The sequence below is a fragment of the Dendrobates tinctorius genome, unplaced genomic scaffold (assembly GCF_039654945.1).
Source record: "Dendrobates tinctorius isolate UK_male_01 unplaced genomic scaffold, ASM3965494v1 ptg000083l, whole genome shotgun sequence".
Taxonomy (NCBI): Eukaryota; Metazoa; Chordata; class Amphibia; order Anura; family Dendrobatidae; genus Dendrobates; species Dendrobates tinctorius.
Window position 1 is genome coordinate 5,402,429 of NW_027361751.1, and position 15,398 is coordinate 5,417,826.

The 15,398-nt window shown below is 49.6% G+C and overlaps 1 protein-coding gene across 4 annotated transcripts in view; it reads left to right on the top strand.

Moving 5' to 3' along the window:
• The window catches only part of ARHGEF28 (Rho guanine nucleotide exchange factor 28), a 305,341-nt gene that overhangs the window by 226,444 nt on the left and 63,499 nt on the right, over nucleotides 1-15,398 (top strand). For all 4 annotated transcript variants that reach the window (XM_073584069.1, XM_073584071.1, XM_073584070.1 and 1 more), the window contains 3 exons: nucleotides 314-512; nucleotides 653-764; nucleotides 13,859-13,898. In XM_073584069.1, the coding sequence (XP_073440170.1) occupies nucleotides 314-512; nucleotides 653-764; nucleotides 13,859-13,898 (351 nt within the window). The remainder of the gene's footprint in view (nucleotides 1-313; nucleotides 513-652; nucleotides 765-13,858; nucleotides 13,899-15,398) is intronic.

Below are 15,398 nucleotides of genomic sequence, written 5' to 3' on the forward strand. Positions count from 1 at the left end.
AGAATCCTTCAGATTTGTATCTGTTTCAGGGATTCCTATGTACTTAAATGTCTAATGCTGGACTGCAAACTCTAATCAGAATAGAACCTGCTCTGAGTCTCCTAGATCTCACACATTGATTTGTTTTCTTCAAGGATGTATGTATGGATATAGGAAGCTGTATGGGTTCTTGCACTGTCAGATTAAAAAAAAAAATATATATATATGTATAATATAATAAATATGGATAACTCATGGATGTGTCACACAAGTTAATAAATATTTTAGCCATGTGTCCATAATTTCATTGACCAGAAGCGCCTTTTTCCTTCAGTTCCAGCTTAGATGGCCTTGATGCTGACAGTGAAGGTGAGGGAACGTACAGCAGATATCAAAGTCCCGAGTCTCCAGCTCCAGAGGATTCATCTGGTTTTCTTGGGAACAGCACTGATGAGCTGGACTCGTCTGAGGCAATCACGGAGCGGGATTTTCAGAATAGACAAGCAGGGACTTTACCCCTTCTTCAAAGTAAGGTAACGCAGTTCATTTTTCACAGAATTTCAGTTTAATTTATTTGGTGCGTTAAAACAAAAAATAAATTAATCAACATTTTAATGCATCTCTAAAATGTATATATTCACGTTACTGTTAAGGCAAAATATTTCTTTTCCAGGATCCCTTGTCCTCGGGTCTTAGATTCCGTTCTTACTCTTATTCCTCTCCCAAAAATTTTCTTGGAAAGCAGCGTTTGACACGTGACCTCTCCATTGGAGAACCTGGTGACGGTGAGTGTTATTGTCATCTGGGATAACCAGAAAAAAAAAATTCAGGTTCATATTGGAGAATCTTGGCAATCTTCCTTAAAGGGAATCTGTCACTTCATTTTGACGGTCTGTGTAAATGATTTTTGGTCCGGTCCGATGGGCGGTGTTTTGGGTCCTTTCCTCCACCCCTCTTTGGCTGGTGTCCGCAATATTTCTGGGAATTTCCGTAGTTGTCTTCCATATTACGCGTGTGCGCATTATAATCATGACTTGCGCAGTATCCTTTGCCCAACTGCAGGCAAAGCTGAAAAACATTAGTGCGCATGTGCTAGTGAACAGTGTCCTGTAAGTATTTTGCGGTGTTCCGGCACATAGTCCACCGGTGCATGTGCACTAATGCTTTTCGGCTTTGCCCGCAGATGGGCCAAGCATACTGCACAAGTCAAGATTTCAATGCGCGTAATATGGAGGACAACTACGGAAATTCCCAGAAATATTGCGGCCAGCGGCCAGAGAGAGGTGGAGGAAAGGACCCAAAACACCGCCCATTGGACCGAAATCATTTACATAGATCGCCAAAATGAGGTGACGTATTCCCTTTAAAAAGCAATAAACCACATTGAATGTTCACCAAGCGTGTACAGCCATGCAAGAAAAGAAACTCCTAACATGCAAAAGTGAGAATCTTTAGATGTGGGCGGACAGACATGTCTGCTAAATGTAGCTCAAAGCAAAACAGACAAAAAGGTCCAAACAAAAGCACCTAGGAGTGCTAAAAATCTAAATGTATGGGCATGCTTACTTACATAGTCATAAATGTAATAAGAAAAAGTAAGGTTAGTGCTGTGCAGCCAGGAATAACATTTATTAATCAATATTACGCAAATTCCAAAACGTCTCAAAAAACTTGATATGAACAAACCCTTAACCCGTTCGTGACCGGGCCAATTTTTTAAGTTCTGACCAATGTCACTTTATGTGGTCATAACTCTGGAAAGCTTCAATAAATCCCAGTGATTTTGAGACTGTTTTTTCGTGGCACATTATAATTTATGAAAGTGTTAAAATTAGATTGATATATTTTGTGTTTATTTTTTTAAAAAATATCGGAAACTTGACAAAAATGTAAAAAAAAAATGCAATCTTCAAACTTTGAATGAGTATCCCTTTAATCCAGAGAGTCATACTACAGAAAAATTTTAATAAATAACATTTCCCACATGTCTGCTTTACATCAGCACCATTTTTAAAATGCTAATTTATTTTGTTAGCCTTTTAGGAGGTTTAAAAATGTGGCAGTAATTTTCATTTTTTCAAGGAAATTTACAAAATGTATTTTTTTGAGGGACCTATCCAAGTTTGAAGTGACTTTAGGGGTGCTATATAATGGAAACCCCAAACATGATACCATTTTAAAAACTGCACCCCCTGACATATTGAAAACTGCTGTCAGGTAGTTTATTAACTCTTCAGGTGATTTTCAGGAATTAATGCAAAGTGGTATAGCCGGAATGAAAAAGTGTTTGTTTACCACCTAAATGTCACTAACTTCTGAACTGACCGCTGTAGCCAGCAGACTCTAAAGGGCATGTCACACTAAGAGATATCGTTAGCAATATCGCTATAACTAGTGACGTTATAGCGATATTGCTAGCGATATCGCTGTGTCTGATACTTACCTACGACCGGCTCCCCCGCTGATTATCGCTGATCGCGCGAGAACGTTCAGGACCGTTTCTCGTCGTCAGCTTCCTGCGGCGCTTCCTGCTATGATGACGAGCGACACGTGGAGCCGGGCGGGAGGACGCAGGATCGCCTGGTGTGACAGGTAAGTAACGACCCCCATCCCCAGCGATGTCGCTAGTGAGATCTGCCTGTGTGGCAGCTCACTAGCGACCACTTAGCGATGTACCAGCGATCCTGACCGCGTCATATCGCTGGTCGGGATCGCTGGTACATCGCTAAGTGTGACAGCACCTTAAGGCCTCTATTTGGCCATGAAATGCTATGGCAAACATCAGGACCACACAATCATGATCTCTGTGTGTCAATTAGATTAAATTGCAAGCCCCCACAATCTATTAACCATTTATTTGATGTAGTCACTTTTAACAGCAGCAACTAAGGGGTTAAACAGATATGGATGGTGCCAACACCAATCATTTCTGATACAGCAAGTTGTCAGATATAGTGGACAGCCGAAAGCTGCTGGATTGTCACCTGTATGGGGATGATATTCCCTTATATCTCAGGTCAGTAAATATACGCATTGGCTGTCATGAAGAGGTTTTAAATATGTCTGCATTAATGGCCAAGGGTCATCTGCTTTGCCATTATACATACACATATCCCTTACTCTGGTGTGTTGGTGCTCCTGCTCCAGTGCATTAGTACCCGTTTGTCAGTAGAAACATGTGAACTGACAGAATAATGGGGCAAAGAGAAAGCTCTTGATCCCAGTATAGTTATTGAAGAGTTTTTCTCCTAAGAAATATTTACAGCGGATATATTTTGAGCTCAAAATAAATTGACCTCAATAATTACCGTAGTAGGCGAGCTGTATTTTTATTAGTGAGTTATCGCAAGCCCGTATAAGGGACCAGAGGGTGTATAGACATTGAAAGGGGTTATCCAAGATCTAACTGAACTTAATTTTATTTTATATTTAATGTAAAAAAAAAAAAAACCTAAGCATTTTAGGTTATACTGTAATAAAAAAAATCCCTACTCTTTCCTCTCTATTTTAGGTTCTGATCTGTTTTTTTCCCTTCCGATGACATCACGTTGTTTATCTCCCAGCATGCACTGGAGATTCTCAAACGAGATGACTTTCAGGGGCTGGGTTAGTTTCCGCTATACTGAGCATGCTCTGGTAGTAAATATCCATGTATGTTCAGTCTGCTGTCCCTGCCCACCTTTGTATTGCTTTGGTAGCGCGCTAACATTACTCTCATTTTCCCTGATGATGTCTCGTTAGAAAATCCCCAGTGCTCTCTGGGATACTAAAACAAAACGTCATCTGAAGTAAGAAATAAAAACTCGGATAAGAAGTTAGAGATGGATATTTGACCCCTTTCCGACATCGGGCTGATGTCTTACCCCTCCCTTTGATGTGGGCTCCGGCGGTAAGCCCACATCTTTCCCGGTACATGTCAGCTGTTTTGAACAGCTGACATGTGCCCGGAATAGCCATGGGTGGAATCGCGATCCACCTGTGGCTATTAACCAGTTAAAAGCTTCTGTCAAACGCTGACAGCAGCATTTAACATGCGCTTCCGGTAATCCGCTGGAAATCTGCCCACCAGTGACCCCCGTCACGTGATTGTGGGTCACCAGTGGACTGGCATAACAACCAGAGGTCTCCTGGAGACCTCTATGGTTGTTTGTGCCAGATTGCTGTGAGCGCCGCCCAGTGATCGGCACTCATAGTTACATATAGGTGAACTGATCATCGCCTGCCTGGATGCAGCTGATCGGATCAAGTTATCGCAGCTTCTACTCTCGCAAAATAAAAGCATAAAAGTTTAAATTACCCCCCTTTCACCCCATTGAAAATGAAACAATAAAAAAATCAAATATACACATTCGGTATCGCCGCGTTCAGAATCGCCCGATCTATCAATAAAAAAAAAAGATTAACTTGATCACTAAACGGTATGGCAAGAAAATAAAGTTAAAACGCCAGAACTATGTTTTTTTGGTCACCGCGGCATTGCATTTAAAATGCAATAACGGGCGGTCAAAAGAATATATCTGCACCAAAATGGTATAATTAAAAATATCAGCTCGGTGTGCAAAAAATAAGCCCTCACCCAGCCCCAGATCATGAAAAATGGAGATACTACGGGTCTCAGAATATGGCGCAATTTTTTTTTCTTTTTAACAAAGTTTGGAATTTTTTTTTTTTCCACTTACGGTAGTTAAAAAATAGCCTTGACATATTTGGGTCTATGAACTCATAATGACCGGGAGAATCATAATGGCAGGTCAGTTTTAGCATTTAGTGAAGCTAGGAAAAAAGCCAAACAAACAAATGTGAGATTGCCCTTTTTTTTTTTTTTCTAATTTCACCGCACTTGGAATTTTTTTCCCGTTTTCTAGTACACAACATGGTAAAACCAATGGTGTCGTTAAAAAGTGGAACTCGTCCCGCAAAAAACAAGCCCTCACTAACCCATTTTGACCCAAAAATATGGTTCTGGGAAGAAGGGGAGTAAAAAATGAAAATGCAAAACCAAAAAATGGCTCTGGTCATTAAGGGTTTAAGGATTTTGTAGTTAAAGTATACTGAAAAAGTGCTTATTTTTTATATTAAATAATCCCATTAAATTCAGTAAGCTTTTAGACAACCCCATTTAAGACTTAATTCTAAGGTTTCTGGTCCCAGATTGTTAAACTTTAAAGTGGCAGTCCCAAGATAGTAAGTTATGCCATATACACAGGATAGGGGATAATTTACTAATCATGGCTTACACTTACAAGAATGGGGCTCTGGGAACCCTTACAGAGAGAGCCCTGTCCTGAAGGGAGCTGAGATGAGCATGCTTCATTCATTGTTTAGGAGACTACCAGAGACAGCTGATTACAGTGCTGGATTATTTCTGGTAGTCCCATAGACAATAATTGGAGCTGACATTCAGCAATTCAAGACTGGTCGCTTCATAGCCTAGTTCTAGGGACCATGGGGGATTCCAGTGTTTGGACCAACAGCAATTCCCTATCAGGTGGAAGTTGACTGAAGTATCGTATACTAGAAATGTCTCACATATCAACTATAAAATGTTTTTTTATTACCTTCTTGCTGCTTTGGATTCCAAGTATTAGCAGGTAATTTAATATTAAGCCGTGCTATACGAAATAATACTAATGTGTATTACAATTTTGGGTTAATATTGAACTTGTACATAATTTAAACCAGTAGGTAGTTTGGTCATTTCAGTAGTTTCTACAAATTTATAACATGGTTCCCTTCTTACTTATAAAGGTAATTTCCAGTAATCCACCCCATCCTCCTCATCCCAAAGTCTACTTTTCTGTCATTTGCTCTCTTGCCCCATCAGTGTCTGGACGCACGCGTTCCTCTGTGCATCAGTGTCTGGACGCACGCGTTCCTCTGTGCATCAGTGTCTGGACGCACGCGTTCCTCTGTGCATCAGTGTCTGGACGCACGCGTTCCTCTGTGCATCAGTGTCTGGACGCACGCGTTCCTCTGTGCATCAGTGTCTGGACGCACGCGTTCCTCTGTGCATCAGTGTCTGGACGCACGCGTTCCTCTGTGCATCAGTGTCTGGACGCACGCGTTCCTCTGTGCATCAGTGTCTGGACGCACGCGTTCCTCTGTGCATCAGTGTCTGGACGCACGCGTTCCTCTGTGCATCAGTGTCTGGACGCACGCGTTCCTCTGTGCATCAGTGTCTGGACGCACGCGTTCCTCTGTGCATCAGTGTCTGGACGCACGCGTTCCTCTGTGCATCAGTGTCTGGACGCACGCGTTCCTCTGTGCATCAGTGTCTGGACGCACGCGTTCCTCTGTGCATCAGTGTCTGGACGCACGCGTTCCTCTGTGCATCAGTGTCTGGACGCACGCGTTCCTCTGTGCATCAGTGTCTGGACGCACGCGTTCCTCTGTGCATCAGTGTCTGGACGCACGCGTTCCTCTGTGCATCAGTGTCTGGACGCACGCGTTCCTCTGTGCATCAGTGTCTGGACGCACGCGTTCCTCTGTGCATCAGTGTCTGGACGCACGCGTTCCTCTGTGCATCAGTGTCTGGACGCACGCGTTCCTCTGTGCATCAGTGTCTGGACGCACGCGTTCCTCTGTGCATCAGTGTCTGGACGCACGCGTTCCTCTGTGCATCAGTGTCTGGACGCACGCGTTCCTCTGTGCATCAGTGTCTGGACGCACGCGTTCCTCTGTGCATCAGTGTCTGGACGCACGCGTTCCTCTGTGCATCAGTGTCTGGACGCACGCGTTCCTCTGTGCATCAGTGTCTGGACGCACGCGTTCCTCTGTGCATCAGTGTCTGGACGCACGCGTTCCTCTGTGCATCAGTGTCTGGACGCACGCGTTCCTCTGTGCATCAGTGTCTGGACGCACGCGTTCCTCTGTGCATCAGTGTCTGGACGCACGCGTTCCTCTGTGCATCAGTGTCTGGACGCACGCGTTCCTCTGTGCATCAGTGTCTGGACGCACGCGTTCCTCTGTGCATCAGTGTCTGGACGCACGCGTTCCTCTGTGCATCAGTGTCTGGACGCACGCGTTCCTCTGTGCATCAGTGTCTGGACGCACGCGTTCCTCTGTGCATCAGTGTCTGGACGCACGCGTTCCTCTGTGCATCAGTGTCTGGACGCACGCGTTCCTCTGTGCATCAGTGTCTGGACGCACGCGTTCCTCTGTGCATCAGTGTCTGGACGCACGCGTTCCTCTGTGCATCAGTGTCTGGACGCACGCGTTCCTCTGTGCATCAGTGTCTGGACGCACGCGTTCCTCTGTGCATCAGTGTCTGGACGCACGCGTTCCTCTGTGCATCAGTGTCTGGACGCACGCGTTCCTCTGTGCATCAGTGTCTGGACGCACGCGTTCCTCTGTGCATCAGTGTCTGGACGCACGCGTTCCTCTGTGCATCAGTGTCTGGACGCACGCGTTCCTCTGTGCATCAGTGTCTGGACGCACGCGTTCCTCTGTGCATCAGTGTCTGGACGCACGCGTTCCTCTGTGCATCAGTGTCTGGACGCACGCGTTCCTCTGTGCATCAGTGTCTGGACGCACGCGTTCCTCTGTGCATCAGTGTCTGGACGCACGCGTTCCTCTGTGCATCAGTGTCTGGACGCACGCGTTCCTCTGTGCATCAGTGTCTGGACGCACGCGTTCCTCTGTGCATCAGTGTCTGGACGCACGCGTTCCTCTGTGCATCAGTGTCTGGACGCACGCGTTCCTCTGTGCATCAGTGTCTGGACGCACGCGTTCCTCTGTGCATCAGTGTCTGGACGCACGCGTTCCTCTGTGCATCAGTGTCTGGACGCACGCGTTCCTCTGTGCATCAGTGTCTGGACGCACGCGTTCCTCTGTGCATCAGTGTCTGGACGCACGCGTTCCTCTGTGCATCAGTGTCTGGACGCACGCGCTCCTCTGTGCATCAGTGTCTGGACGCACGCGCTCCTCTGTGCATCAGTGTCTGGACGCACGCGCTCCTCTGTGCATCAGTGTCTGGACGCACGCGCTCCTCTGTGCATCAGTGTCTGGACGCACGCGCTCCTCTGTGCATCAGTGTCTGGACGCACGCGCTCCTCTGTGCATCAGTGTCTGGACGCACGCGCTCCTCTGTGCATCAGTGTCTGGACGCACGCGCTCCTCTGTGCATCAGTGTCTGGACGCACGCGCTCCTCTGTGCATCAGTGTCTGGACGCACGCGCTCCTCTGTGCATCAGTGTCTGGACGCACGCGCTCCTCTGTGCATCAGTGTCTGGACGCACGCGCTCCTCTGTGCATCAGTGTCTGGACGCACGCGCTCCTCTGTGCATCAGTGTCTGGACGCACGCGCTCCTCTGTGCATCAGTGTCTGGACGCACGCGCTCCTCTGTGCATCAGTGTCTGGACGCACGCGCTCCTCTGTGCATCAGTGTCTGGACGCACGCGCTCCTCTGTGCATCAGTGTCTGGACGCACGCGCTCCTCTGTGCATCAGTGTCTGGACGCACGCGCTCCTCTGTGCATCAGTGTCTGGACGCACGCGCTCCTCTGTGCATCAGTGTCTGGACGCACGCGCTCCTCTGTGCATCAGTGTCTGGACGCACGCGCTCCTCTGTGCATCAGTGTCTGGACGCACGCGCTCCTCTGTGCATCAGTGTCTGGACGCACGCGCTCCTCTGTGCATCAGTGTCTGGACGCACGCGCTCCTCTGTGCATCAGTGTCTGGACGCACGCGCTCCTCTGTGCATCAGTGTCTGGACGCACGCGCTCCTCTGTGCATCAGTGTCTGGACGCACGCGCTCCTCTGTGCATCAGTGTCTGGACGCACGCGCTCCTCTGTGCATCAGTGTCTGGACGCACGCGCTCCTCTGTGCATCAGTGTCTGGACGCACGCGCTCCTCTGTGCATCAGTGTCTGGACGCACGCGCTCCTCTGTGCATCAGTGTCTGGACGCACGCGCTCCTCTGTGCATCAGTGTCTGGACGCACGCGCTCCTCTGTGCATCAGTGTCTGGACGCACGCGCTCCTCTGTGCATCAGTGTCTGGACGCACGCGCTCCTCTGTGCATCAGTGTCTGGACGCACGCGCTCCTCTGTGCATCAGTGTCTGGACGCACGCGCTCCTCTGTGCATCAGTGTCTGGACGCACGCGCTCCTCTGTGCATCAGTGTCTGGACGCACGCGCTCCTCTGTGCATCAGTGTCTGGACGCACGCGCTCCTCTGTGCATCAGTGTCTGGACGCACGCGCTCCTCTGTGCATCAGTGTCTGGACGCACGCGCTCCTCTGTGCATCAGTGTCTGGACGCACGCGCTCCTCTGTGCATCAGTGTCTGGACGCACGCGCTCCTCTGTGCATCAGTGTCTGGACGCACGCGCTCCTCTGTGCATCAGTGTCTGGACGCACGCGCTCCTCTGTGCATCAGTGTCTGGACGCACGCGCTCCTCTGTGCATCAGTGTCTGGACGCACGCGCTCCTCTGTGCATCAGTGTCTGGACGCACGCGCTCCTCTGTGCATCAGTGTCTGGACGCACGCGCTCCTCTGTGCATCAGTGTCTGGACGCACGCGCTCCTCTGTGCATCAGTGTCTGGACGCACGCGCTCCTCTGTGCATCAGTGTCTGGACGCACGCGCTCCTCTGTGCATCAGTGTCTGGACGCACGCGCTCCTCTGTGCATCAGTGTCTGGACGCACGCGCTCCTCTGTGCATCAGTGTCTGGACGCACGCGCTCCTCTGTGCATCAGTGTCTGGACGCACGCGCTCCTCTGTGCATCAGTGTCTGGACGCACGCGCTCCTCTGTGCATCAGTGTCTGGACGCACGCGCTCCTCTGTGCATCAGTGTCTGGACGCACGCGCTCCTCTGTGCATCAGTGTCTGGACGCACGCGCTCCTCTGTGCATCAGTGTCTGGACGCACGCGCTCCTCTGTGCATCAGTGTCTGGACGCACGCGCTCCTCTGTGCATCAGTGTCTGGACGCACGCGCTCCTCTGTGCATCAGTGTCTGGACGCACGCGCTCCTCTGTGCATCAGTGTCTGGACGCACGCGCTCCTCTGTGCATCAGTGTCTGGACGCACGCGCTCCTCTGTGCATCAGTGTCTGGACGCACGCGCTCCTCTGTGCATCAGTGTCTGGACGCACGCGCTCCTCTGTGCATCAGTGTCTGGACGCACGCGCTCCTCTGTGCATCAGTGTCTGGACGCACGCGCTCCTCTGTGCATCAGTGTCTGGACGCACGCGCTCCTCTGTGCATCAGTGTCTGGACGCACGCGCTCCTCTGTGCATCAGTGTCTGGACGCACGCGCTCCTCTGTGCATCAGTGTCTGGACGCACGCGCTCCTCTGTGCATCAGTGTCTGGACGCACGCGCTCCTCTGTGCATCAGTGTCTGGACGCACGCGCTCCTCTGTGCATCAGTGTCTGGACGCACGCGCTCCTCTGTGCATCAGTGTCTGGACGCACGCGCTCCTCTGTGCATCAGTGTCTGGACGCACGCGCTCCTCTGTGCATCAGTGTCTGGACGCACGCGCTCCTCTGTGCATCAGTGTCTGGACGCACGCGCTCCTCTGTGCATCAGTGTCTGGACGCACGCGCTCCTCTGTGCATCAGTGTCTGGACGCACGCGCTCCTCTGTGCATCAGTGTCTGGACGCACGCGCTCCTCTGTGCATCAGTGTCTGGACGCACGCGCTCCTCTGTGCATCAGTGTCTGGACGCACGCGCTCCTCTGTGCATCAGTGTCTGGACGCACGCGCTCCTCTGTGCATCAGTGTCTGGACGCACGCGCTCCTCTGTGCATCAGTGTCTGGACGCACGCGCTCCTCTGTGCATCAGTGTCTGGACGCACGCGCTCCTCTGTGCATCAGTGTCTGGACGCACGCGCTCCTCTGTGCATCAGTGTCTGGACGCACGCGCTCCTCTGTGCATCAGTGTCTGGACGCACGCGCTCCTCTGTGCATCAGTGTCTGGACGCACGCGCTCCTCTGTGCATCAGTGTCTGGACGCACGCCCTCCTCTGTGCATCAGTGTCTGGACGCACGCCCTCCTCTGTGCATCAGTGTCTGGGCGCACGCCCTCCTCTGTGCATCAGTGTCTGGGCGCACGCCCTCCTCTGTGCATCAGTGTCTGGGCGCACGCCCTCCTCTGTGCATCAGTGTCTGGGCGCACGCGCTCCTCTGTGCATCAGTGTCTGGGCGCACGCGCTCCTCTGTGCATCAGTGTCTGGGCGCACGCGCTCCTCTGTGCATCAGTGTCTGGGCGCACGCGCTCCTCTGTGCATCAGTGTCTGGGCGCACGCGCTCCTCTGTGCATCAGTGTCTGGGCGCACGCGCTCCTCTGTGCATCAGTGTCTGGGCGCACGCGCTCCTCTGTGCATCAGTGTCTGGACGCACGCGCTCCTCTGTGCATCAGTGTCTGGACGCACGCGCTCCTCTGTGCATCAGTGTCTGGACGCACGCGCTCCTCTGTGCATCAGTGTCTGGACGCACGCGCTCCTCTGTGCATCAGTGTCTGGACGCACGCGCTCCTCTGTGCATCAGTGTCTGGACGCACGCGCTCCTCTGTGCATCAGTGTCTGGACGCACGCGTTCCTCTGTGCATCAGTGTCTGGACGCACGCGTTCCTCTGTGCATCAGTGTCTGGACGCACGCGTTCCTCTGTGCATCAGTGTCTGGACGCACGCGTTCCTCTGTGCATCAGTGTCTGGACGCACGCGTTCCTCTGTGCATCAGTGTCTGGACGCACGCGTTCCTCTGTGCATCAGTGTCTGGACGCACGCGTTCCTCTGTGCATCAGTGTCTGGACGCACGCGTTCCTCTGTGCATCAGTGTCTGGACGCACGCGTTCCTCTGTGCATCAGTGTCTGGACGCACGCGTTCCTCTGTGCATCAGTGTCTGGACGCACGCGTTCCTCTGTGCATCAGTGTCTGGACGCACGCGTTCCTCTGTGCATCAGTGTCTGGACGCACGCGTTCCTCTGTGCATCAGTGTCTGGACGCACGCGTTCCTCTGTGCATCAGTGTCTGGACGCACGCGTTCCTCTGTGCATCAGTGTCTGGACGCACGCGTTCCTCTGTGCATCAGTGTCTGGACGCACGCGTTCCTCTGTGCATCAGTGTCTGGACGCACGCGTTCCTCTGTGCATCAGTGTCTGGACGCACGCGTTCCTCTGTGCATCAGTGTCTGGACGCACGCGTTCCTCTGTGCATCAGTGTCTGGACGCACGCGCTCCTCTGTGCATCAGTGTCTGGACGCACGCGCTCCTCTGTGCATCAGTGTCTGGACGCACGCGCTCCTCTGTGCATCAGTGTCTGGACGCACGCGCTCCTCTGTGCATCAGTGTCTGGACGCACGCGCTCCTCTGTGCATCAGTGTCTGGACGCACGCGCTCCTCTGTGCATCAGTGTCTGGACGCACGCGCTCCTCTGTGCATCAGTGTCTGGACGCACGCGTTCCTCTGTGCATCAGTGTCTGGACGCACGCGCTCCTCTGTGCATCAGTGTCTGGACGCACGCGCTCCTCTGTGCATCAGTGTCTGGACGCACGCGCTCCTCTGTGCATCAGTGTCTGGACGCACGCGTTCCTCTGTGCATCAGTGTCTGGACGCACGCTCTCCTCTGTGCATCAGTGTCTGGACGCACGCGTTCCTCTATGCCGCAATTATTATTTGTACTCTAGTAATATCTCTCGCCCCATTCACTTGATAATAAACTTGCTTTAGTAGCTTTATTAATTGCAAGAGCTCACATATGTTTGCATTAAAATCTATCCCTGCTTGTAGATGCTGTGTTCAGTTTCAGTGGCCGTTCACTTCTTCAGTCACTTTCATTGTCTAAATCCGTATCTCTCCTTCACCCGGGTAGTAAGTAATGCCGTGGTGTCGTGGTGGCCGGTTAATTGGTAGTGCTCTAACAGGTGGTGGCATAACCTTTGTGTGCTTCTATAGGGCAGGGCTACACTTAAAGGGACCTGTCACCAGGTTAAAAGTGTGACCAGTTTGTGGTCTTATTACCATTTCTCCCCAGATAATATATTCCCGTTATGTTTTTTCTTTTTTTGGTCTGCTGTACGGTTCCAGATTATATTAGACCATTTTATCTAGTGCTACTTGTTACTGTCTTTACAAAGGGGGCGTGGCTCACAGGGTAATTGCGCAGCGCTATATAAAGACACGCCTCCAGAGAATCCTGTCAGTCATGCCCCACTGGTAGCAACTATACAATTTAACCATACATGAAAAGGCCCATATCTCTGGATACGTTTATCAGATTTAAATAAAGCAAAAACTGAATGTTCAGGGAAGCAGCGGGAATAAAATAAGGCCAAAAACGGACTACTTTTTCTTGGTAACAGGTTCTCTTTAAATATTTTACTAAACTTATTGCAGCTGGTTATAGTTTGACCGATGGTGTATTTATTAGTATCTACTTTTATCCATTGTTTCCAGTGGGGCAGTGTATTATACATTACCCCATTGACACAGGAATCAAAAATTGGAAATCTAGCTGCCCATTTTAATTGTGTAGCTCTGCTCTTAAGATGTGTTTCACTAACTGGTTTTGGTGTTTCTTTTGGCTGGTTGGGAATAATCTAAATGTTAAACAGCCCAATATAATACAATATGATCAGTGTTTGTACCAACATAATGCATGTTATCTCACTCACGGTCATCACTCCTGGACTGTATAGTCGGTGATTTTTAGCGATGTGTCATGGATGCGCATGCTCCGTTCTTCCAGAGCTGCTGGACCTATCGGTGCAGGCTTTGGCATGCGTTCCATAATCCATTTATCTTCTTTTGATTGATATATTAACATTTACCATATTATTGTGATTTACTGTAAAATGGTCTAAAAGATGTCTGAGATCTCATGGTGGAAGATGAATTATTAACTACTACGATACCTAAATGATCTTCCTCTATCTTGTAGAACGGGCATTCAGCCTCCCCGACCAGTCAAGAGAAAAAAGGTATAGTAATATCAGAGTCAAGTAATTTTCCCAGTATTAATGCTGTTACTGTAATTAGTTGTGACAATGGGCATGTAGAGGAATTGGTGGAATATGTAATCATCTATGGTAACCATCTGAGTTGTCTTCCTTCAAGCCCGACTGTTGAAATTTCCGCTGCTATTCCGCAACTCCCTACCGCGGGAAATACGCATGCGGAATTCCCGCGAAAAATAGCGTTTTGCAAGCGTAATTAGCTTGCAGAATGCTAGCGTTTCCCAAGCGATCTGTAGCATCGCTTGGAAAACTGATTGACAGGTTGGACACACTTATGAAATATAGTGTTTGACAAGTGTGACCAACTTTTTAGTATTGAGGCTGCCTATGCAGCATCAATAGTAAAAGATAGAATGTTAAAAATAATAATAAAAAATTGTGATATTCTCATCTTCCGGGCCTCAGCGATGCTCCCGGCAAGTCCCGTTCCCAGTGATGCCTTGCGAGAATGACCCCAGATGACGTAGCATCATGCGAGACCGCTATGTCATCACAGGTCATTGTCGCAAGGCATCACTGGGACCGGAAGATGCCAGCAGCGTGGCGGAAAGGCTGCGGGGGACGCCGGAAGGTGAGAATATCACGATTTTTTTTTTTTATCTATTTTTTACAGGGATATGGTACCCAGAGCCTGGAGGACAGTCTCCTCTGCTCCAGACCGTGGGTACCATCCGCACATTTTCCGCTTACTTTGCGCATGGTGGGCATAGCCACATGCGGAAAGTAAGCAGAACAATGCATTCCTATGTGTGCGGATTCCCTGCGATTCCGCAAAATGAATGAGCATGCTGCGTATTTTTCTGCGATGCGATTCCGCCGTGGAAAAATACGCAGCATTAGCACAGCATTGTGGAATGCCATTGACTAGAATGGGTTGTGGATTTTCTTTGCGTTTACGCAGCGAAAAAACACGGTGAAAACGCTAAAAATCCGCAACGTGTGCAAACAGCCTTATGGATGTGTAAAGTGACCGGCACTGCAGATTCGACATCTGCCGCCTGTCCATGTATTCTGCAGTATTCTTCAAAATGGGGCAAGGTTTGATAAATTTTGCACAAGTGCAAAGATTTTTTTTATTCTCTGCTCTTTTGCTTGTTTTTCTTTGCACTATGATAGATTAGGTGAAAAGATCTGCAATTGGCTACTCATGCCTATTCCCCATCGGGGACATTAGTGATAATGTGTGCAAACTGTAAAGCGTTGCGGAATATGTTAGCGCTATATAAAAATAAAGATTTCTTTTTTTTTTTTGCTCTTCAGCATAATAATAATAAAGTCGCCAAGAGCTTAAAAAAGTGGAAAAGAGAGAGAATTGGGCAGAAAAAAAGAGCAAAAAATCACTAGAAGAAAAGAACAAATTCAATGCTGAATATGCTTAGCATCAAATTCAGCATGCATTCAATGTTTCAATAACTATCATGTCGTACTCAGATTACTATTAGAAGCACTGGCGGATACAAGCCA